The sequence below is a fragment of the Zonotrichia leucophrys genome, chromosome 4, assembly GCF_028769735.1.
Source record: "Zonotrichia leucophrys gambelii isolate GWCS_2022_RI chromosome 4, RI_Zleu_2.0, whole genome shotgun sequence".
Lineage (NCBI taxonomy): Eukaryota > Metazoa > Chordata > Aves > Passeriformes > Passerellidae > Zonotrichia > Zonotrichia leucophrys.
The window spans coordinates 2203270-2225907 of record NC_088173.1 but is presented as its reverse complement, the minus strand read 5'-3'; the positions used below and the strand labels follow the sequence as shown (position 1 = coordinate 2225907).

At 40.0% G+C, this 22638-nt stretch overlaps 2 protein-coding genes across 5 annotated transcripts in view; both read right to left on the bottom strand.

Moving 5' to 3' along the window:
- HTT (huntingtin) overlaps positions 1-14667 on the bottom strand; it is an 82052-nt gene extending 67385 nt beyond the window's left edge. For 3 of the 4 annotated variants that reach the window (XM_064710237.1, XM_064710240.1, XM_064710238.1), the window contains exons 1-8: positions 14341-14667; positions 8627-8710; positions 8073-8193; positions 4512-4571; positions 2491-2570; positions 1939-2077; positions 1565-1706; positions 4-182 (exon numbers count right to left, since the gene is read on the bottom strand). In XM_064710237.1, coding sequence (XP_064566307.1) covers positions 4-182; positions 1565-1706; positions 1939-2077; positions 2491-2570; positions 4512-4571; positions 8073-8193; positions 8627-8710; positions 14341-14441 — 906 coding nt within the window. In that variant the 5' untranslated portion in view covers positions 14442-14667. Of the gene's footprint in view, positions 1-3; positions 183-1564; positions 1707-1938; positions 2078-2490; positions 2571-4511; positions 4572-8072; positions 8194-8626; positions 8711-8857; positions 8924-14340 lie in introns of those variants that run through there. The other variant, XM_064710239.1, reaches the window with a different exon arrangement.
- Positions 14668-18547: 3880 nt separating this feature from the next.
- GRK4 (G protein-coupled receptor kinase 4) overlaps positions 18548-22638 on the bottom strand; it is a 43448-nt gene continuing 39357 nt past the window's right edge. The window contains exon 16 of the mRNA XM_064710236.1: positions 18548-22140. Coding sequence (XP_064566306.1) covers positions 22087-22140 — 54 coding nt within the window. The 3' untranslated portion in view covers positions 18548-22086. The remainder of the gene's footprint in view (positions 22141-22638) is intronic.

Here is a 22638-nt window from a genome sequence, read left to right as displayed (position 1 = left end):
TACCTGTACAAGTTGTTCTGGTGAAGGTGAAATCTCTGTTTCTTTCCTTGTTACACCAAAACTGCCTTTCAGGCTGGTATCTTTTACTTGTTGTTGCAACAAAGGTATGAGATACCTTAGTGTAAGTAAAACACCCAGAATTAAAAGAGTAGGACGATCATCTTCTACAGGAACCAACAAGCCTGAGGGGAGAAACAAAGTGGCCAAATAGCTTAATGACAGTGGCTAGTTTCAACACAAATGTTATTTCATGTAGTCCATATAATAGTTTCTTAAAATAAAATAAAAAAAAAACAACAACAGAAACCTAGCAGCCACTTAAGAGTGTTTTCCAAATGTAGAAACATTTGAAAATATGTATTTTATACCACTAACAATCAATTAAGCAGCATGGGAGAATGATCAGAGGGCCCTGTCTCACCTTCCCTGTTTTCCACCTCTTTTTACTCCATAACAGCACAAGTTGTTTTGGGGTTTTTTTGTAATAGCTGATGCTGTCGTGAGATGATCTAGAGATTCTTGCTCCTCTCTCCACCTGACAGCTTGCACCCAAGTGTAATTCCCTTGCTCACAGATGCACTGCTATCCTAATGGAAGATATTTGCACTTTGCCCTGCTTTGGGAACTTTCTTCCATATACCTACCTGCTAATCACAACCAATCCCACAGCATATTACAAACTAATGTAAGTTACGGAAGAAAACACAATCTTCTATCCAGGGAGGAGAAAAAAATTCAGAATCAATTCCTGGAGTTCCCATTCATGTTTCTGTTTGAATTCTGCATCATTGCCAAGGACATTATCACATATCACTTTAGAGGGAGGAAAGTCACAATGTAACTGTTGAATTTTTCACACTTCTTGAAAGCAGCAAGGCTAACATGATAACACTTTATGTATCTGCTGGTCTTCCTCATCTCTCCTTCTGCAAGACAGTCTACATAGTAAAGAACCCCTTGTCAAAGACAAAACTGAGGCAAGTTTCCACTGAAAGCCAGAGATGCCTCTTGCCATGACTTGCAAAACAACCAGAAGATCATGCAAACTTCCCAGCTGAAGAAATAAGGAAGCAATATCTGATACAAAGTTGTGCACTTTAAATTAAAATAAAAAAATCTTCAATTTCTGCTCTAAGTTATAACAGAATCTATGCAGTGATCCTCTAAGAAATGTCACAGGGTATGTGATCGTGGCCCAGAGCACAGCAGGGTACTCTGCACCTCAGACCTGCTGCACTAGCAACAAGCTGACGGACCACACAAGTCTTCAGACTCCCAAAGTTCACCCAGAATCCTTAGACCTCATTTTCCAGCAAGCTACTTGTTTCCCAAGCCTCAGCTACTTCTTTTTAATATTACTTACTAGCACTGCAGCACAGAGAGAGAGACAAATAGCTTTAGAAGTATCTTCCTCTAACTTAACACCAGATAAAGTATCAGCAGTTTTCAGTCAAAGTATCCTTCCTTTACCTGAAAACCTTTCACATATTCAAAGTGCTACATATTCTTACATGTAATGTTACTTACACAAAAAGCCAATTAATTTTTTTGCCCTGAATCTTACCTAAAAGCACATTCAATAGCCAGGCATAAAAATACTGTGTTCTTCGTGAATGCTGGCAGATGCTCACTGCTGATCCTGCTGCTGTTCGACGGATAGTGGGGGAACTGGACTTAAGATTAGCTATGAAAGCCTTCAACAAAACCTAAAAACAAAGACACCTTACTTAACTTTTAATCAGAAGTGAACTAAGAAGCCAGCAAATATATTTTTCATTTATTCAAAGCATTACTTCATGCACATCAAGCAAAGGCAACTACTGCCTTAATTCAGATGTGCAGCTGTAACACTGCTTTCTGTACCATGGGATGGTAATGCTGCTAACTCACCATGCTTTGGGATTTAACAGGGAGCACTAATAGGGTAAAGAAAGGTACCTTAATCTCATTGTCATTTGCAAAATTGCCAAAGGCTGCCATGATTTTGGGTATTGCTGCAGCCAGCGTCTCCTGCACCGATTCCTCGGGTCTCTTACTGATCCGTGTCAGACAGGGCAAAAGGTTCACCAGGTATGGCCTGAGTACGGCACAGGAGAAAAACTGATTTGAGAGCAGAACTACTGAACCCTTCTAAGGATTTTTAATTCATACTCCAGTTCTGTGGTACTACTGAATCATACAAAAATGTACCTGTTAGCTACACAGAACATAGGAAAAAAAGAAGAATCTTCTGAATGCAAGAGAAGAATACACTTAAAAAATATACAAGTCATTATCTTCACAAGTTTTCCCCCCCTACAGTAATGTATAGCATAGAACTAAAACTCCATTAAATAAACACACTGATGAAATAAACTCAGAGAGAATACGGTAATAGCAATTCCTCCAACCTCCTAATTACATACTTAAAACTTCCAAACAGTAACATTCTGTTAACATCTGCATTTCTTTAAAGGTTCTTTGGAAAGTTCATTATTAGAATGTGTTTACCTGCACTTCTGAGGCCGCACTAGATGGGCAAGCTCAGCAAATCTCCAGAGTGCAGCACGCAGACTTCTTGAAGCACCATTCTAGACAGAGTATATAAACTATCACATTTCATCATGCAAAACCATTTCCTACAAACAATTGCCTACAACATACAATACTGTATATTTTACTTAAACAGATAAAAATATAAGGTGTCTGGAAATCATAAATTTCCTTTAGCCAAAAGGAAGTCAAGTCAGTTCCATGACTACCTTCATTTTTCTAGCTCGCATTAGGAGTTTTCTGAGTAATCTAAAAGGAATAATAAGGAACATCACAACAGAAAAGGAAGTGTCTGAGTTCTCTGCTCTGCTGAAATCTACTTAAAATACCACAGAGAAAGGCATCAGCCAACAAAGAAACACTGATGAGAGTCTGAAAATCACTGTAACACTTGCAGAGATATAAATACAGCGCAAAATTGACAGCAGAGAAGATATGCGAATAAACAACATTCAGCTTTTCTGAGTGCACCAAAGGAAAAATCAATATATTGATCTGTAGCACTTCATAATGGATTGACTGCTGAAGTTTAGTATCTATTTACCTGGACTGACATCTTCCATTGTGCACCTGACTTGAACCAGAATGCCCTTGCATTAGTGTCCAGGGATGTAGCACAATTCCTTAGTGTTGTTGGAAATACAGAGAAATGTGGAAGTCAGGATGCCTAGGAGGGTGTCTACCTAATGTACTTCAAACCCAACCAAAAAGCTTCTCAAATTGAGTCCCCTGAAGATAAAGCTGAGATGTTTGAAAACTGTCATTTCTTTATTACTTTCTTCAGCTGGTATATCAAAGGCTTGCAGCCTTGTTAGCATGACAAGTAAAAAATACTTGCATCTGAATTACAAGACAAGCATTTCCCAGGTTCACAGCCAAACAACAGATTCTGGCATGGTTTCTGAAGTGATCCTGATGCACAAACAAAATTCAGTCTGCTGGGTGCTCCTGTTGCATATGCTACCTCTCTCTCACCTGTCATGAATCCAAGAGCACCTTTCAAGAAGTACACACCAACTGAACAACAAAATATTTCCTCCTACACCCAGTTAAAAATATGCAGAAACTTTGGAGCAATTTGTATGTTGGCTGCTTTCTGTTAATTAAGTAATGTCCATTTCCAAACTCTCAAAAATATTGCATGACACAAAGGTACAGCAATACAGTAAAATATCCACACATGGCCCTACATCTAACACAAGAAAAGCCATGCACATTGGTTTTGTGACTTATCTTCTAGAGCTCTACTATTCCCTCCACAAACAAAAAAAAACCCAGTATCATGACAGTCTGACAAGTAACACCTTTATTTTCAGTCTGTACAAGCCTGACCACATGTTTACAGATGCAAGAGACACAATTTCAGTGATACTGTTCTAAACATGGTATTTCTCTTCTGCAGTCACAAACTTCAAAAAGGCTGTTACTAAATTCATTCCTGTGGACATAACTGAATTGTAGCTTTTGATACCTACAGAGATGCCTCAGTATTTTTCCCTATGCCTCTGTAAGAAACTGTAAGTACAAATTATACATTCATAAAGTACTTGCAGCAGGTTACTTCAAGCCTTAGTTCTCCATGAGGTTGTGTCAATTAAGAATGTCACTGTCCTCTGTCTACTTTCCATCACCCTCTTGGTTTGAGTTATTCTTTCCAGCTTAGTCAGTGGAGCAAACATCATGAATTATTCCTTTGGGTGGGGAGTCACTAAGGCTAACTCAAACTGCCATTCAAACCAAATGCTCACATTTTCTGCCAGATAAACTTTCAGGAGTGGTTAAATCCAAACAATGGGGACAGCAGTGAGGTATTCAGTAGAATAATACTTTAAAACAGTCACAAATCCTTCTAAAAATGAAGATTTGACCTTGATCTTAAAAGACAAACTACTAATTTACACTAATACTACATTCCAATATACTAGAACACAGACTGAATACATTTTTAGAAGAAAGAACACAAAGGAAAAATCACTCACCTTTTTAATCTCTTTATAGAGTTCTAACTGTAACCTGGGAAGATTGGAATCCATCAAAGCCTGCAATAAAATGCATTGAGAACATACTGTATCAAAGGGGAGGTGCTTTAGAGGAAAACTGTTACACTTGCAGTGAAACAGCTTCAAACAAGGCACAGAACTATCTAATGGTCCCTATATTCGATGTATAACTGAGGAAGCGATAAATATTGAGAGGAGACACCTTTATCCTTCACACAAATGTGGACAAACTCCACAAACTCTAACAGTTATTTGCAGTAAATATTGACTGTTTTACTGACTCTACCTGCAAAAGGCCATATGGGATCAGCCTACAAGCAGAGCTGAGCTCTTGTGCTTTCTGGCAATCACCAGAAACAGCTACTCATGAACAGAACATCAAACCACAAGAACAGCATTCACAAGCAGGAAAAAGGCACTCCCTGCTACACGCCCCCACTGTCAAGCTGGCTTCTACTATTTCTCAAACTGAAGCTGTATTTGTACCATTACCTTTAACAGCCCCTGAAAACCCTTTGTTTCATGAATCAGCCAATTTTCTGCATCCAGTTAGTACACACACCACAAGGAGCTCTGCACACCAGGAGTGTCACATCTCAGGATCCAATCAAGCATACAGCAACAGGGCTCAAACCTGCAGCCTGGCTAAAACCCAGTGCACACGACATGAAAGCAAGCACATAGAAGTAGAAATTTTCTGTTCACCCCAACAATTCTCTACCTTCAAAGTATCAGAGAATAAGAAGATATGAAAATATAATCTTTTTATAGAGAACAATTTGTATATATATGGTTACCCTTCCTCCACTTTTTTCCCTAGTGCATACTACAATTTATGAACATTTCCATCAGCTCTTCCTCTGAGGAGATGAGACCCTCATACAATCTGAAAGTACCTACACTGTGAATTCATACAATGCTATATTGTGCAGTATTTAATTTTTTATTCCTTGCCCAATAATTTCTCCATTTCTAATTTTCTAACTGCCTGCCTGGCCACCACCATTAAACTCCCATCTTCACAGGATTACTCATGATGACTACAAAATCTTATGGTACCCACTGAGCTAGAAGCCACAACTGCTTCACCACAGTGAGTGCAGTGCCTGTGGCTCCTCCAGAGCCTGATCTCCCCAGTTAAATTTGTATGCTACAAAACTCCATTCACCCCAATTACACCTGTTACAATACAATGGCATTGCCTTCCCCAGAAAAATCTTGGCTGGGTTGGATCTTTACATTAACATAAGCACCCCAACTATAGATGGAAGGTGCCAGGATGACAGCAGGTAGGATTTACTTCACAAAACTTTGTTTTTATGAGAAGTTCACTGCCTATATATATATACATATATATGAGGATATCAAGCAACACAAAAAGGCCCCAGCTATTATTTGGCCTTGAGGCTAAGTTGTCCTTACAACACACCCAACTACAGGAACTCTTTTTGTTAGTGCACAGCTGTATTTTTAGCAGACTAGAATCTATAATGTCATCACTGGAGAAAAAAAAGCATAGTAAGCTCTAAACTGCTACAAGAATAAACTCCAATTACTGAGGCCAATTGTACTGCAATCTGTGTGAACAGTCCCACCAGTATCATTAGCACAGAGAATACTACAACATCATGCATCAGCTTTAGAAACAAGGCAGCTTGACCTTATCCACAGAAACCAACAAAGTCCCAACTTGGTGTTTTTTCTTTTAAATGTATCACCACAGTTATTTAAATTTTGAGCCATTTACTCTGTCTTTGAGGTACTGACAGGTAGGTGTAGTTATACTTGAAGATGACTTACAGTGTTTATCTCAAGTTATGTGCTCAGCCTTGTCTGCACAGAAGAGTTCATTTTCTAGTTACAGTAATGAGCATAAACTCCAGACAGACACATGGTTACACGAGTAATGCTTGCATCTATAGTCTTTCATTTTAACAGAAGCTACAAAGTATCTTTTGCTAACCAGCAAAAGAATTAGCCTCTAAAAATGCCTGAGATACTAAAAAATGGCTGAACTTTGACTCAAATGCAAGCTTAGGAGTCCAACAGCTCTGTTCTACTTACCACAAGCATCACTGGCACTTGCACAACCAAAAAGTAAAACTGGACAGCTTTTTGTTTCTGCATTTATACACAAGTGTCTGCCCAAGTTTTTAAATTGCTTCCACACAAGATAAAGCACAGAAATAGAATACAAAGTATACCCAGCCTCCATAACAGCCTGATACATCCATGTGTTTAGAATATCACAAATGTTACCACTTAAGAGCTGAGACCAACTGCCAAGCTTAATGGCTGCGAGAAAATGCCAGCATTTAAAACCATTTTAATCTTGAAAACAAAACAAACTACCATACAAACATTTGGGAAAAAAGTAGGTTTTTCAAGTTACTCTGAAACATGCCAGAAAGCAAAAATATTAAATAGATTAAAGAATTTATGAGGTAAATTTTATACAAGTCTACATAAGTGTTTCATGGAAAGTAAGAAATAAGCTTATATTATTTGGGACTGTTTCAAAGTAGCTTTTAAAGCAAATTGAGTTAAATAATAATGCGTGCATTTCATAGAGTGCACTCCCTCCAACAGAAAACCAGTCAAATCAGAGTGAAAAGAGCAAAGTGGGCCGAACAAAAAAGCAAGGAACTCACACTTCCTCATTCCCCATCATTATGGAACACACTACACAATCTGTAAGCTTCTCCATACAACTTCCAATCCCCAAAACTTCATTCATTCAGATATGAATGTTCAGTTTTCTTGCTTCTACACTCCTCTCCATATAAAAGAAAATTATTATTTGCATATTTCTAAAGCACTTTGCATCAACTAGATTATTTATGTAGGTACATAACAGTGTCTTAAAGTTCAAGTATTTCAGAAAAAAAAACAAACCCAAGAAAAGGGAAGTGAACACGAGCCCCTCCTTGAAGCAGCAGCTACAAATTACTCATAAGGTTCATTTTAAGATACTTTGGATCAATATTTAGACCTTGCATGACCTCCTGCGAACGCCCATCTGCTGTTCTCCAACAAGCTCTTCATTCTTGATCTCAGCAGGGGAACAAACAATCTCCAGAATACTATATTTATTCTAATTTCTGCCTGAAATCTCCTCCAAGTCTCAGCAAACCACACTACCTTTCAATCAGCTTTTAAACAATATTTTTACTTTTCCTCATGCTAAGTGTCTTTATGTTTACAGAACAATAATAGGAGTATTCCTCCCAGACAGGACGATTTTAGAAAAGCCCACATTCCTGTTTTGGTTAACTTGAAGAGAACAAAGTTAATGAACAACTGAAGACAAGAATAGATCAGAACAATGAATTACATAAGACAAGTTCAAGATGTTGATCCGGGCATAGAAACCTCTGCTAAGAGAGAAAGAGCACACACAAAATTTACTACAGAAACTTACTTAGCCTCTTACATTGAGATGCTATCAACAGTAAGAAAGGCAACTAAAGGAACATCAGTGGGAATTCATACAGGACACTGCATCAAGAAGAGACAAAATGTGACAGTAAAAGCTCTTACTTTAATAACTTTATTAAGGCATTCATCTGCAACCATCCGGACATCAGATTCTGCATCCTCACTGCAGAGCAGAAAGAGCTCCATAGCAATGCCCAGCAGCTTCTGAAATTCTGGGGAATTCCTAAATAAACAAACATTAGAAAATTACAATGTGCACCATGAAAATGAACAGCAATGATGTTTTTGAAAGGGTTTCATAATCCAACTACATATATACTATACACACATATGCAAGAGGAGAAGACATTTAGTGTACTAGAGCACTTCATCATGAGTTGGGAGATCATTTCCCAACTCTTTCCTACATAACCTGGTAAGGTATTTGATCTCTGTGCCTAAATTTTTCTGTCTGCAGTAGAAGGAAAGTGCCCACTCCACCAAGAGGTAAACAAAAGTCCTTCTTAGATTTTGAGTTAGTTTAAAAAAAAACCCACACCATTTCAACCAAGCAATTACAAGGAATCCTCCCAACAACTAACACTCTAAAGTTGTTATTCATCCTAATGAATTAAAGACATTAATAAATAATCAATAAATGAAAGACACTGCCTTACCTTAATGACTGAGCAACTATGTTTTCACATATTGTTAGACAGTGATTCACCCGATCTTTCTTGGTAGCTGCAAGCTCTTTCTTTCTAAAGGAAGAACACAATGAATGTGTGTGAGACAAGAGTTCAACAGTGACCATTCAAACACTTGCTAAAGTAGTGTCTAATCATTGCTCAAGAAAAAGCTGCATTTGCACTCTCTGGTCACTCCATAAACTGCTCTGCACCAATTACCTGCAGAGCCAGGACTTCATCTGCAGCTGCTGCTGAGAGCACATGGGCACACAAGCAAAGGAGAAATATAAACTTAGAAAAAAAATGAAGAATGAATCATTTAACAGGGAATATCGCGCTAATTCCATAACTTTCACTGAGAAAATGCTTGGGAATGAAAATTGAAGAATGAAGAGTAAAGGGAAAGGATAGAAAAAATGATGCAGTCCTAGAAGAAAGCAAAAATAAAAGAAATTGATAGAAGAAGGTTGGAGAAAATAAGCCATGATAACAAAAAATAGCTCTTTTAAAAAGACCCTCCTCCTACATAGCATCACCTTAGCCTTTTTTGTCTGCCACTGTCTTGAAACTTCAAGTTGTATTAAATGGACCACTTTGAATCTGAAGTGCAAAGGATGACAAAGGAAGGCCATCACACACTGCATTCCTCCAAAGGTAACCACAAAACCAGCAAAGCTCAAGGCACAATCTGCCCATTGAGAATAAAATCCCTCCAGTAACACTTGGTATAGCCCAGGAAAGGCCAAGCTGAGTGCACAATAAAGAGAACAAAATGCACAGAAACAAAGAATGTGTATTTACAAACAATAGAGAGCACAATATGAAACATTTCTCCATTGCAAAATGTGTTTAACATTCATTTCCACATGATACAAGCTCTTGGAATAGCAGCTCTTCCCTGCTCCACCCCCAGTGAAGGAACTGAAAAGAGAGTGAGACAGACTCCCAATTCTGACTGGGAAATGTTATTCAAGTCTGCAGTCTCTCCTACTCCTGACTTTACTGACACAGAATCACTTCTAGGAAAGCAGATGTTACTTTTAAATAATTAACCAGTAGCAATACTGGAGAAAACCACCCACCCAAAGATACCTCTGCTGAGTGTTTCACAATAAAGAATTACCAGATTTTCACTCACATTCACAGAGAATCCTCCCTTTTGCTTTCCAAATGAAAACTGGTAATTTTTAGTATTTCATTCTCTCAGTAAAAATAGCAAAAATCATGAAATAGCAAAACAGTGTTGCTGAACTAGAAGTTGGAAAACAATGTGAACAGCCTTGAGTTACATTAATAGCAGTAACACAGCATCAAGGGCCAACAGCAAGTAGCCAATAAGCACATTAAATTCAGCTAACTCAAAATACAGAGTTAGACAAGTGTTTTTAAAGAACTACACTGCATTATTTAGGAACTTCAGCTCAAATAATAGAAGAGGTTTTCAAAAAAATTCATTAGTACACCAGTATCCCTGTCCCTTTTCTTCCACCAAGCTGGAAGTGAGGGGTTCAAAAGTCTGTGTTCCCAAGATTTCAATTTTTCTCACAAAGAAAATCTCATCTCATCCCAGAAATACTTTCTACTTTTTTAAGTTTAAGGAATAGCTCTGAACAAAGCCATTTGTTCTGTTTTAGTTTGGCAGCATTTTATTTAGGCAAGCCAAACAGCCAAGAGGATCTCTTCTTGGACTTAAGACACTGGCAGAATATGAGCACAGAACCTGAATTTGCTCAAGATACACAATGTCTTTCTTTCTCTCCAACTTGAAAAAGTGTCAGAGTCCTTAGGAGCATTTCAGATCATCTCTAACAAAAAACAAATACTGTCCAAGATGTCCAACTGATTTTGCAACATCAGCACCACTGATGTGAGCAGGCACCTCAGAAAATGATTAAATAATTTCAACTTTCATGCTAATTTTACCCAGCAGTCCCAATCTCTTATGAGCACCATTTTCAGTACATATTCAACCCAAAACCAGAACAGGCACATCTGAACTTGCCCATAAGCTCAGTATTTCAGATACAAGACACATTGAGAATCCTGCTGACAAAATCAAGTTCTCTATTATCTACACATAACACAGCCCTGAGCAAGGCAGGCAGTGTCTGAGCTCAGTGCTGTTCAGTACTGCTCAGACCAGCAGAGATCAATCTCTTGGGCCAATTTCTGTAAACAGAGAGCACCACTAACACAAAATCGATATCTTGCTGAAATTAGTAACTTCAAAACTTAAAAAGGCCCAGCTGGAGAAAATATAACTTCCAAAAAGACAATTTAAAGAAATGAAGGGCAGAAGGAAAATGCTTAATGCATATTATGTACGTGCACATATTTTCTATTACCTCCTCTCCCTCTGTAGGCACAGAACAGTATCCAGAGAGAAAACACATGATATTTTTTAGTTCAAAAAAACAAATAAAGTTCTATTCAGAAGTATCATGAAGTCCACAGACAAACTGCTGATGAGCATACCCAGGGGGCCAACAACAGCATCACGCATTTGATGAATCAATCACACACATCTGATGAGTAACAGAAGGCAGGAGATATGGAAGCAGCAGTTATCTACAGGAAAGCTCCATCTCACACAGGAGTTTCATCTCCTGTGCACTTCTACACACCAGAAAGAGCAGCAAACAATGTAAGAAAACCAGCAAGCCCAGATAATTCTGTCCTGAGTTCAGATGAGCTGACTACAAGGAGTTGCAGCTCCAATGCTCATTTTTATGACACCTTGAAATTAAGAGTATGTGATAGCCAGTGATAAGAAAAAAGGGCCAAACCAAATAGCTTGACATTAATCTTGACAAAAGTAAAAAAACTAAAACCTGCTTTTCAATAACAAACAGAAATATGAGTGGCTCAAGAAATAACTCAGTCCAAATATAGGAGACACTGGAAACAAGGTGCAGTAATACAGGATTATAGTGATGGATTGTCAAATTAACCAGAACTGCTCTAGACATGGTAATGCCAAAAAACCATCAAGGAGCCACTTCTGACAAGCAGGGCAATAAGTAATACCCATGCAGTTCATGTGATCTTCAGTAAAACAACAAATTCATGCTAAGCCTCCATATGGCAATGACCAAACCAATCCACGACCACAGCTCCAGTCAAACAAAAAAGACACAGAAAAATTGAAAAGTATAGAAAAAAGCATATTCCTTGGGCTTTTACAGCACCTTTTGCTGTAAAGGTAATGGTTAGAATCAAATGTAAAAAAAAATTTGAAAACAATTACAGTAAGTGACTATCAGAATAAATTGACAAGAGAAAATGTAAAGAATCCACTGTTGGATTCACAAATCAATTACACCATATTAGTAAACTTTTAAGTTAATGGGAGCTTTGTGATTCAAAACAAAACATCCAATTTCTAACAAAATGTCAGAGTCTGAAAAAGCTGAAAAAATCTAAGGAAGAAAATTAGTTGCCTCAGCAGAAGTGTAGAGAAGCAATATGACAGAGAACTCAAGTTAAGTTTACATAGAAGGGAAAAATCCCAACAAGAGATAAGAAAGAGGGGACCAGAGACTGACATCTGACTGTAAGGCATAATGTAAGCAAACCACATGATTATTGCTGATTAAAATCTCTTGAAACAGAAAGAGGTCCTATCTTCTTGGTAAAAGCTTGGATTTAATTACGATTTTATTTAAAAAGGAGAGGATATCAGTATTATCAAAAGTTCTGGAGTCATTGTCTTACAATAAAGTGAAGAAAGACGTAGACACCTGCTGGGTAAACAATTAATTCTTCTCAACTCCAATCTCTCTGATCTTAAAACATTTCATAGGAGGAACAGTCCTCAGTAGGATGGTAGGAACTTACTACACAGAACTACAAGAGATTTACCCTTTATTTACAGAGAACCACAACAAAGATGAACACCCCAAACACAGAGACAATTTTCCTTTCCACTCTACTACAAACAAGAAAAAATAAATGCAGATAATGTTGTGAATTACATCCAATATGTCACCTGCTATTTCACTACAAGTCTGGGAGGCCTCAGCAGAGGCTGCCACAACAGCTTTTCACTGGCTTTTCTGAGGCTCAGTGCTGTCACTGAGTTTGTCCAGTTCCTGGGGGCATACAGTCCCATCAGCTTTCTGAAAACAGCCTATTTTTAAACCCAAAGCAAAGTCAATGAGGACAACTCCAACAATATTTTTTTTAATGTTTACAGTAGAATATGCCTAAATTTAGACCACCAAACCAAGCATAATATCATGAGCATCACAAATTATTCTAAAGATTTTCTCTTGCAATACCATGACCTCTCTCACCAGTAACTTTCAAGACAGAAATTTGAACAGCACCTAGGAAAGACTGGAAATAGATGTTCATCCAAAAAAAAAAAAAAAAAAAAAAGGCAAAAAAAGCACAAAACAGAACGATTAGTCCCTGTAGACCAGTAAGGCACCTAAGAACAACTAGCTCATGAAGAAGATGCGTTTTCTCACCTATTAAGCATCAGAAAGGTGGAAATGCACCGTGATTGTTTGAGACAACACTCTCCAGAGACAAACAGCACCAACCGTGATAATTTAGTTGGCAACCGTGTCAGAAAGTGCAGAGGGAGCAGGTGGCCAAGAGCCCAGAGCCACGGCTCTGCTCCTCTGCCAGCACCACAGCAAAGTGCCAAGGGAGAAGTTACCTGCTGCTTCTCCCTTCTCCCAACAGCAGGAGAAAAAGTATTAGTGCGACTCGCGTGTTTATCCCTGAAAAGCTCCCTGCCCTCGCACGGGCTCGGTAAAAGGCGCTTGTGCAAACGCAAGGGGCAGCACCGCGGCACTGAACAGCTCCTTGCCCTGCTCCACCCAGTCATGCCCCCCAACGGGAAAGCTATCTCATGGACCTAACACATTTATCCCTCACATTTAAGAAAGAAAAAAGATATTAGGAATATTTAAACGAACTTCTCTTAGGTGTCTGTGCAGTACATCTCAGCACGAGACTTGAAATGAACTTTGTCACAAACAGACATCCTTCTGAAAGCATCAGAGCTCGGACTTCTACTCTAAACTTTCGATTCACAAATATCAAAACTTGCTTTTAACTTCAACGTGAACTTTCAGAGCACTGCTCTTACAGGAAAGAAGAAATCCGACTGAAAAACAACCAATACTTAAAGATATGAAAAGTGAATAACAGAGTGGAAGAAATTTCTCTTGCTCAGCCTTGAATTCTCATTTCAAGGAAGCTGCAGTCAGCTGGAGAGTTCAGAGAAAAGACACTCATGCAGAAAGCATCAAGCACAGAAAAGCAAGGTCTCACAAAAAGCGCTTCAGCAGTTATTAGAAGAGAAAATGCTGAAAGTACTGCTTCATTCAAATTATGCTAAGTTTTTGTCTTTTTTGCAGCAGTGCACTAGGGAAAAAAAAGGTTTTCTTTCCTAGAACCAGCCTGTGAACGCACACAGCATCGCTGTGCCTCCCGCTCATCTCCCGCACTGGGGACTTTTCAAACGCACTCGCCCCAAAAGTTACTCCAGATGTGAACTTGGGCAGAGAGCAGGCAGAGCACCGCGACACTGCGGTGTGTGTGTGCGGGAGCCGCCAGCTGCCAGGGACCGGGCAGCGCCGGGCCCGGCTCGGGGCGGTGCGCGGGAGCAGAACCGGAGCAGAACCGGCCCGGGCGGGTGCCGGACGCGCGTGTGAGAAGCCCCCGAGTTCCGGGCGCGGGTCACTCACGGTCTCTGGAGCGGCTCCTCGGGGAGGGCAGCGGGGCCCTGCTGCTGCTGGAAGGAGCGCAGCGACTCGAAGGCCTTCGTCAGCTTTTCCATGGTGGCCATGTCCGCTCCGCCCGCGCCGGCGGCACCGGCCCGCGCTCCGACCCGCCCTGTCACGGGCGCCTGGCGGGTCCGAGTGCTGTCCCGCTACCGCTGGCGCTGCCCCTGGGCTCGCTCCCGGCGCTCTGCCGGCGCTCTGGTGAGCCCCGGCCCGTCACAGCCGCGATGAATGGGGCGGGCGCCGCTCGGGGCCGCGGGCGCTTCCCGTCCGCCCCGCCGCCATCTTGATCCGTCCCGTCGGCCCCCGCGCGCGGGCCCCGCCCCCGGGGCTGCCCCGCCCCTCCTGGAGCTGCCCCGCGGCCCGGGGCTCGAGCGCGCATGCGCACGCGGCACCCCCGGCCTGGCGTCACGTGCGCCTTTACGTAGGAACACACAGGGGAACGCGGGCAGCCAAGGGGGCGGGACAGCGGCGAGAGCGACAGGCATTTTGGCCAATCAGAAGGAGGTTCCGCCCATCGCCGCGTGCCCGAGCCGCCGTGCGCTGCTCTGCGGCGCTCCCTGTCGGCAGCGGCCGCGCGCGGCTCCGGGCAGGGCAGGGCAGAACCGCGGGTGGGAAGCCGGCCCTGGGAGCGCATGGGATCCCATGGGAGCCCCTGGCACTGCCCCGCGGCGAGCCGCGTTCTCAGAGGCACCGCACGGACCCCTCCCGGCAAGGCGGGAGCAGCCGCTCCGGGGCCGCGCGTCACGGGGCACAGCGGGTAACGCCGCAGCCCCCGCAGCACAAGCGGCGGCCAAAGGCGCTGCCGGCGCTCCGGTTTTATTTTAGGCTGCGGAGACTCTTGCCGGAACAGGACTTGAAACTTGGCAGCGTACGTGCTGCCTTTTCAGCGCTCCTGTCCTGAGCGGGGACCTGCTTCATCAGAGAATATTTCTGCACACACATATTAAACATACAGGATACAAGAGAGACAGTATAGAATATTTAAATCATTGATTCCATTAGTAAACACTTAGAAAAAATCAACAGTACTGTGAAGCTTTCAATTGCGACCACTGATTTTAATATATCTACTTGTTCATACAGACATTAAATGACAGCTGATAAGAACAGGCAATTCAACTTATCTCACACACATGAAACTGGTTCCAGCAATAAAAATGGAGAACAGCTCTCAGAAATTCTAAGAAAATAAATTTCCAGTAATTCAACTTGGTTGAATTAACATGAAGGAATGAAGCTCATGTCTCTGAATATTCAGGCCACAGAAGTCATAGCTAACCTTCTTGCCAAATATTCACTAGGCCAGTGCTCTCTCTGCCAGTTAACTTTATTAGCGTGTTAATAAAAGACAAACCATTTGAAAAAGTCCTTTGAACAGAAACCTATCCTTAGTCCTGAAAGCAATTCAACTTAAAGCAAAGCCTTATTTCAATATAGAAATGCTACAAAATGTGAACTTTTAAGGTAAAACCTGTATTTCTCCCGATTATTTTATGATAAAGCTTGCAGAAACATTTCTCTGGAACATGTGGATAATCATGAATTTTTTATGTAGCAAACGAGACATGATAAAAGATGACAGCAGAGTTGGAACGCTCTGTGCATGTGCCACTCCACACTTCGAAATACATTGAAGCACAGTAAGAAGAGCACAAGTGTCGGATCTCAAAATCTCAGTCCTGAGGTGCTGAGGCACCGAGACCACCTTGGGGGTCTCGGGAGTCCTGGAATGTTGCCAGAAGTGTCTGGTGGCTGGACTTTAACCCTGCACAGGAGACGACAAGGATGAGGGCTTCACAGGGTGAATGGTGAAGGGATCAGTTAATTAGAGGGTGAGACACAGGGTTTAGGATTTCTGTACAGGGGGGTTTAGAGGAGTAAGATGGAGGAATTGGGGTGTGTCCTGTCCTTCTTCTTCTTCCTCTTCTCCTCCATCTTCTTTGGCCATGGTGGCACCTTTGGATTGGTTATTACTGAGAGTGCACCGAGTTATAAGAATAAATGGTATTGGGGAAAAATGATAAATATTGTACACGTAACAATGGGTATAAAGATAGGTGACCGCCCGGAGGGCAGCACAGTGTGCTCATGGCTGGCTGCTGAGCAGAGCTCTGTTCGGCTGAAAGAACATCTTTTAGATAAACAATTAATAAACATAAAAACCGAAAGAAGAACTGAAGCCTCTTCTCGTCCTTCGATACGCGGGCTGCCCCAAGGGCACTCCGGGCCTTTCCAGGCCCCTCAAACAGCCGAGATAACCGGACACACAAGCTCTTATCAAAGATTAAACAAGGCACCAGCCAAGGCTGTTGTGAAGTTTTGGTCAGTGTGCGAGTCCCCGTGGGCTGCTGACTCACGGCAGGAGCCCAGGCAGTGCCTGCCCACAAGCTCGCTGCTCTTTGTTCTCCGTGCCTGAGTGGCTCATTAGTGAGAGCTATCTCAGGGTATCAGGTTTTTCTTTGGTCAATACCTTATCGGTAAGTTCTCCTGGCCCAAACTGATCCGTGGTGTTTTTGCCTGGATCATGTCACTGATCTGCCCCACAACACCCACACTGGCAAAAATAAAGTGGTGTAAACCAGGCAAGGGGCAAGAAAAAGCAAGGCAGGATTAGAGAACAAGCATTTTTTGTAAAGTCGGTGTTGCCACAAGAAAAATGAAGATCCAATTAACAGTGCATAGCTAAAAGATTATCATCGGAAATTTAAGGGATGATAACTAATTAATCTCATCCTCCAGGAGAAAAAGAAACATGCTCTTACCTTGTCTCTTAAATTACCTCCTTATTTAATGTTTTAAGATGAGCATGTCAAGAGTATTTTTCACCTTATCCTGAGGTCTCACTTTGGCCAGCATTTCTGCATTTCCATGAACAATTCAGCAGGTACTTGGTCCTACTCCATGAGACTTCAGGAGGAGTCTCAGTGGCCCACTGGTTTGGCATATGCACGGATAATCTGCAATATGCCACAGCCTGGCTGTGCCTTTTTAAGGTCATTTAATTTCAAGCCCTTTTGGAGAGCATTTGGGGGCTTTGTCCTTCAACTCATGTCATAAAATTACAATAAATGTGCAAATGAAAAACAGCCCATGCCGATAATTCTGTCTTTTCACATGGAAATTTATGCAGAAATCTAGATCCAGACCATGAGATAAGGTATCAATTGAGCCAGTGCAGCAGAACTAGGGCATCTTTTCCTGGATTCAACTATCTTACATTGGTAAAAAGCTTACAATGCAGGAGACATTTTCTGCTTCAATAAATTCGAAATTTATTTTCATTACAATTTTTTTTTCTTTTTCTATCCCAGCTACCACAATAGACATGGTAAATAAATCACATTAGACAGTAATACATGTGGTTGAGACATGTGGCAGTGTTTTGCTTTTATTTCAGGAATTACAATGCTAAAACGTCCAGGAAAACAGCTCACACAAGAACAGTCAGTGGTTGGAGATGCTGGAAGTAACACATCACATTTAACAGTCAGCTTCCTATGCCTGGAAAGAATTCTGGTGGTTTGGACATATCTGAATCATGGAAAAAAGTTACCTACATCTCATGTGCAAAATTTAAGTTACACCACAAGAACAATTATGAAATAAAAAAGAATGTTTCATTCAACAGAAAATACATCATCATCACCGAATAAGCCAAGTGAGTAATTAAAATCAAAGTAAATACGACTTGGAAAGCCTAAAGATGCTTTCCAATAATTCAAATTTCACTTCCTAAAGAGAAGTGTTTTCTGAAAACCTACACTAAAATGAAGATGATAATCCCAATGTTAAATTCATATAATGATAAAGTGTAAACCATAGGAAAATATAACTTTTGTTGTCATATTTTAGTAACTTGTAAACAAGTATTCTCCATTCATACAAATGGCAATGAGGAAATTCTTACATCAGTGTAGTCTGAAAAATAATTGAAGTGCATTCTAAGAATGGATTGTTAGTTGGTTTTAATTGCATTTATATTATATTTGCTTATATATTTGATTTATAAACCAGATGATTTTATTCTGATTTGGAGAGAATTCTCCTTCATACTCAAAACCATTCAGGACTACTGTTTTAAGAATGATTTGGGGAAAAAAAAAAGAGACACATGAGATATTAAAGGCTAAGGTTTGTCAATAACACTCTTGTTACAGACATACCACAGGGTTTTTTCCCTATTTACTATTAGTTTTAAGTGCTCCTTTTTTCAGCTGAGACTGTCTTGTTGTTTTTATAGTCCAGAAACAACACCATCTCTATATTTTGAACACACCTCGGGGGGCAGGGAAAAGCTGACACCTTTCTTACTAGAAAAAACAACCCTGAGGCATGAAGATTCTATTCTTCTGGTCACAACATTGAAAAGCATTAAGTAAACCAATAAGACACTGGTACATTGTTTCACAGTTTCTGAATTTTGAGCTAAATAGAGAGGTTTGAGGTACTCACAAGCAAACATGAAGATTTACATACACAAATGCTTGGAAACACACACCACAGGAAAGGAGGGTTGATCTCATGCAAATAACTCCATGGAATTCCATAGGTCTTTCCAAGTCTTGCACCAGTAGAACATTGGATTGTTAGAGCCTTCTAACATATGGGCCTAGAGAATGCTGAATTACAAGAAGTTATGTTGGCTTCCCCCATCCCACCCCAACAGTTTCATGTAGTAAAAGGCTACATAATCTGTCAGCACAACCTGCTATTTTCCCCCTTCGTTGTCCCAGTTTTGTACTAAAAAAATCAAGAGCTAAGTTCATATTAAATATCTTGCACCGTGATATTTTGTTTTCAGGTGTTCTCCCCTCTCCTTAGCCTTTCCCTGCTTTCAAGATGCACCTCCAAGCTCCTTATACTACAGAAAAGGCCTTTAACCAATGGAGTCACCTTAGATTAAACAGCATAACATCTTCCCCTCCATGTACTGTGTAAGGAGACTTATGCTGATTGCTGATCCTTCCAGTTCCTTGTTTTTGCTAATTTTCCAGGGGATTCACATCAGACAAGATGCAGTCATTATTACATGCTTGTATTTCTAGCCAAAAGGGACAAATTTACAGCACAATAATGCCATCTTGAGCCTATTGGGGAAGAACCAATCAACTAACCAAAAAAAAACCAAACCCCAAACCCAATGGAATTAGGTCATAATCCTGCAAACATGTACTCACTCAAAACAATTCAATAGTAGTATTCTGAACTTAGTTTAATTCCAAAAGTTTTTTCTTAAGTAAAACTTTATAAAAACAAACAAATTCTCACTTTTTTACAAGGAATTCCTTTTTCCAAAGAAGCAGACATGTAAATAACCACTTCTTAGGAACAATTTCCCTTTTCTTTTAACCCTCTTTCTTCACAGATTCCTGGAAAATATATGTTAACCCTCAACACTCCAAAACAGAGAAGTGATTTTTAGTTTTTTTTAAGATTCCTCTCCATCCCATACAGAAAGAAAACTTGAAATACATGATAAATAGACTTTCAGATGTATTTTTTAATCTGTTAAAACCAATTTACTTCACAAAAATTTTTCTTCATAAAAAATATTCAGCTTGTGTCCGTGGTATTCTTGCCCAAATTTCAAGTTGCCCTACACAGACATTAAATCCAGACTGTCACCCTGCATGTCTGCTGTTTATACAGTCACCTTTGCCTCAGAACAGCAAACCTAAGATCTTAAAAATTCAAACCCCTTCATCAGGGAAACAATGACTTCTCCAACCATGTAGGTATTTATAAAAGCCTTCTGTTCCTTCTCCATTTTTCCATTCCCCTCTTTTTAGAGTTCTTCTATTGCTGTGGTACAAAATAAAGAGGGTCAGGTCAGACTGCCAGCTCATTGTCTCACACATAATGGTTCTAGCCAACACCCTTACTTCAGATATTTCTGTCAAGTCTCCCATCCCTTCAGTATTACATCAGACCATCTTCCAGTAATTCATTCAAACTCTCTCTCCCTCTGCCAATTTCTCCCTTTGTACTCTCTAAAAGAGTCATTTTGCTGTCTTGTGTGCTGTTTTAGACTGGAGGAAAAATGCACTGAACACACAGGAAAATAGGCTCATTCCTCATTCCTGTGGCACAGTAGCCAAGAGGAACAATTTCAGAGAGACACCAGATGAGCCCCAGTAGGGTTCTGCAACACACTGGTTTTCCAATTTTTTCAAATTCTAATCCATTAAAACTTTGTCTTTATAGACCAAATACCATGAATTAAAATCTGATGATGGGCTTGAATATCAAATATATCTTGTGAGTTTCTCAGAAGCAGCTGAAGTTTCTTCCAGTGGGTCTGCAGATCACAAGAGGGACCTTTGTGAGGTGGGGGTGCTATTCAGTTGCTCTGTGTGTACAATACATGTGTGGCCCACTTGGTGCCCCAATGAATGCATGCACAGTTGAGAATACAGAACAAAATACGAAACTAAACTCATGTCTCCAACTCCATTATATTTCAAGTATCCAACTCAATTTTGAAAACAGAAGAGGCTCTTAATGAAATGTGCTCTTTAAATTGACTCTCATACCCAGATGAAGTTTTACTAGAAGTTTCCATAACAAAGGGTCTGACCTACAGTGAGTCCAGAAGAATGGAAGTTTGCCTAGCTTTCAAGCAGCTTTTGTCAGTTTTACTAATGGACATCAGGTAAACATAACAAACTTCAATACCAGTTCCATATCTGTATTAAGCAATCATTAAAAACGTATTTTAATGGTTCTGTTTTAAAAGGCTATAAAAAATACTTACATAATTAAATTCAATACTCAATGCTACCTTGCCCTTCCCCCAGTGGCAGTGATCACTGTCAACCCTAGAACATTGCATATCACAACATAAGCAGAGAGGATGTTAGTAAGAAGAGCCAGGCTTTGTTTTTTAACCCATTATAAAAACATAACATTCTACATGGAGTTAAAAACAATTTCATTTACAGAAAATAAAATAAAACTGTGTCCCCACAGGTAAAAAGAAATAATTTCAGTAAAGACAACAAAGTTTTTAAAATATAGTTATAAAATGTTGGCATAGGTTGACTTGCATGGTTCATGCCAAGAAACTCTATGGAGAGGATGTGTAAGATGGGTAGGAAAGAGAAGATGGGATACTTCAGTTTGAGGACTAAGCTAAATGTTCAAAGTTCTCTTTATACAGAAATACAGAAAGAGATTCTACAGAGCCTGATAATAAAGAGCAATTCCTAATAGCTGGCCACAGTGCACTGAATTCCTTTTTTTCTCTTAGCAGTTGCTTGAGAGATACATTAGGTAATAGCACTGCCATGCTGCTGGATAATACCAGAATTATTAAATTTATCAGTACATCAATTTTACTGTTAAGAAAATTGCTAATAAAGATCCTAATGATCAAGAAGAGTTTTACCAGGAGCATACAGAGTCAAGTTACAGTGATGCCATAGATACTATCTCTGTGCTTTAAAATCCTTTTAGTATTCCTAGATTCATTCCACTGGGCAAAAAATAATCAAGATAAATCAAATACATACAGAAACACACTCACTCAAATGGCACTCATTGCTTTTTGTACAATTAAGCTTTAGTGAAAATATACATCTTAAAACAAATGAAGTACAAATGTACAAAAATCCTTAAACTCAGATAAAAAATATATATAATACAATTTGCTACAGAGATATAAAACATTTAATGCTTGCTCATCCTTTCTGATGAGCATAAAATGATTTAAAGTCTGGAGGACTCCTGCTCATCATCACTGCAATCAGACTTGAAGCAGACCTGCAAGAGAAGACAAACAGACAACTCAGCTGCAGCACTAACACTATTGCTCATTTGTGTGTTTTATGGGACACAGAAAGGCTGGGGGGGTGGGTATTTTTCCAGCACATTTTATTCCATGCGAAGTAAATGCTTTGGGAAACTCAAAGGAATCCATAATCTCAAGCCCAAATCTCAAATTGTTAAAACTGAATTAAAGTTCTTTCCTTCTTCTAACTTCACAAGACAATTAACTGCAATCCTATTAGTTCAAAACCAACTGAAAACTGTCAAACCATATTCATTTTTTAGGACTTCTTCTCAATACATAGAACCATTATCTTGGAACAGTACAAATCCTGCTGATTTTTGGTTGGAAAAGACTACAGTAAGACACAAGCTTTAACTTTAGCTATGTGAGAATATTAGTACACTCAACCATCCCTTCTATTCCATTAGTCAAAGTGGGGGGAAAGTGTCTTTGAAAAGATGAACTAAAAATGACAGTACTATTATACA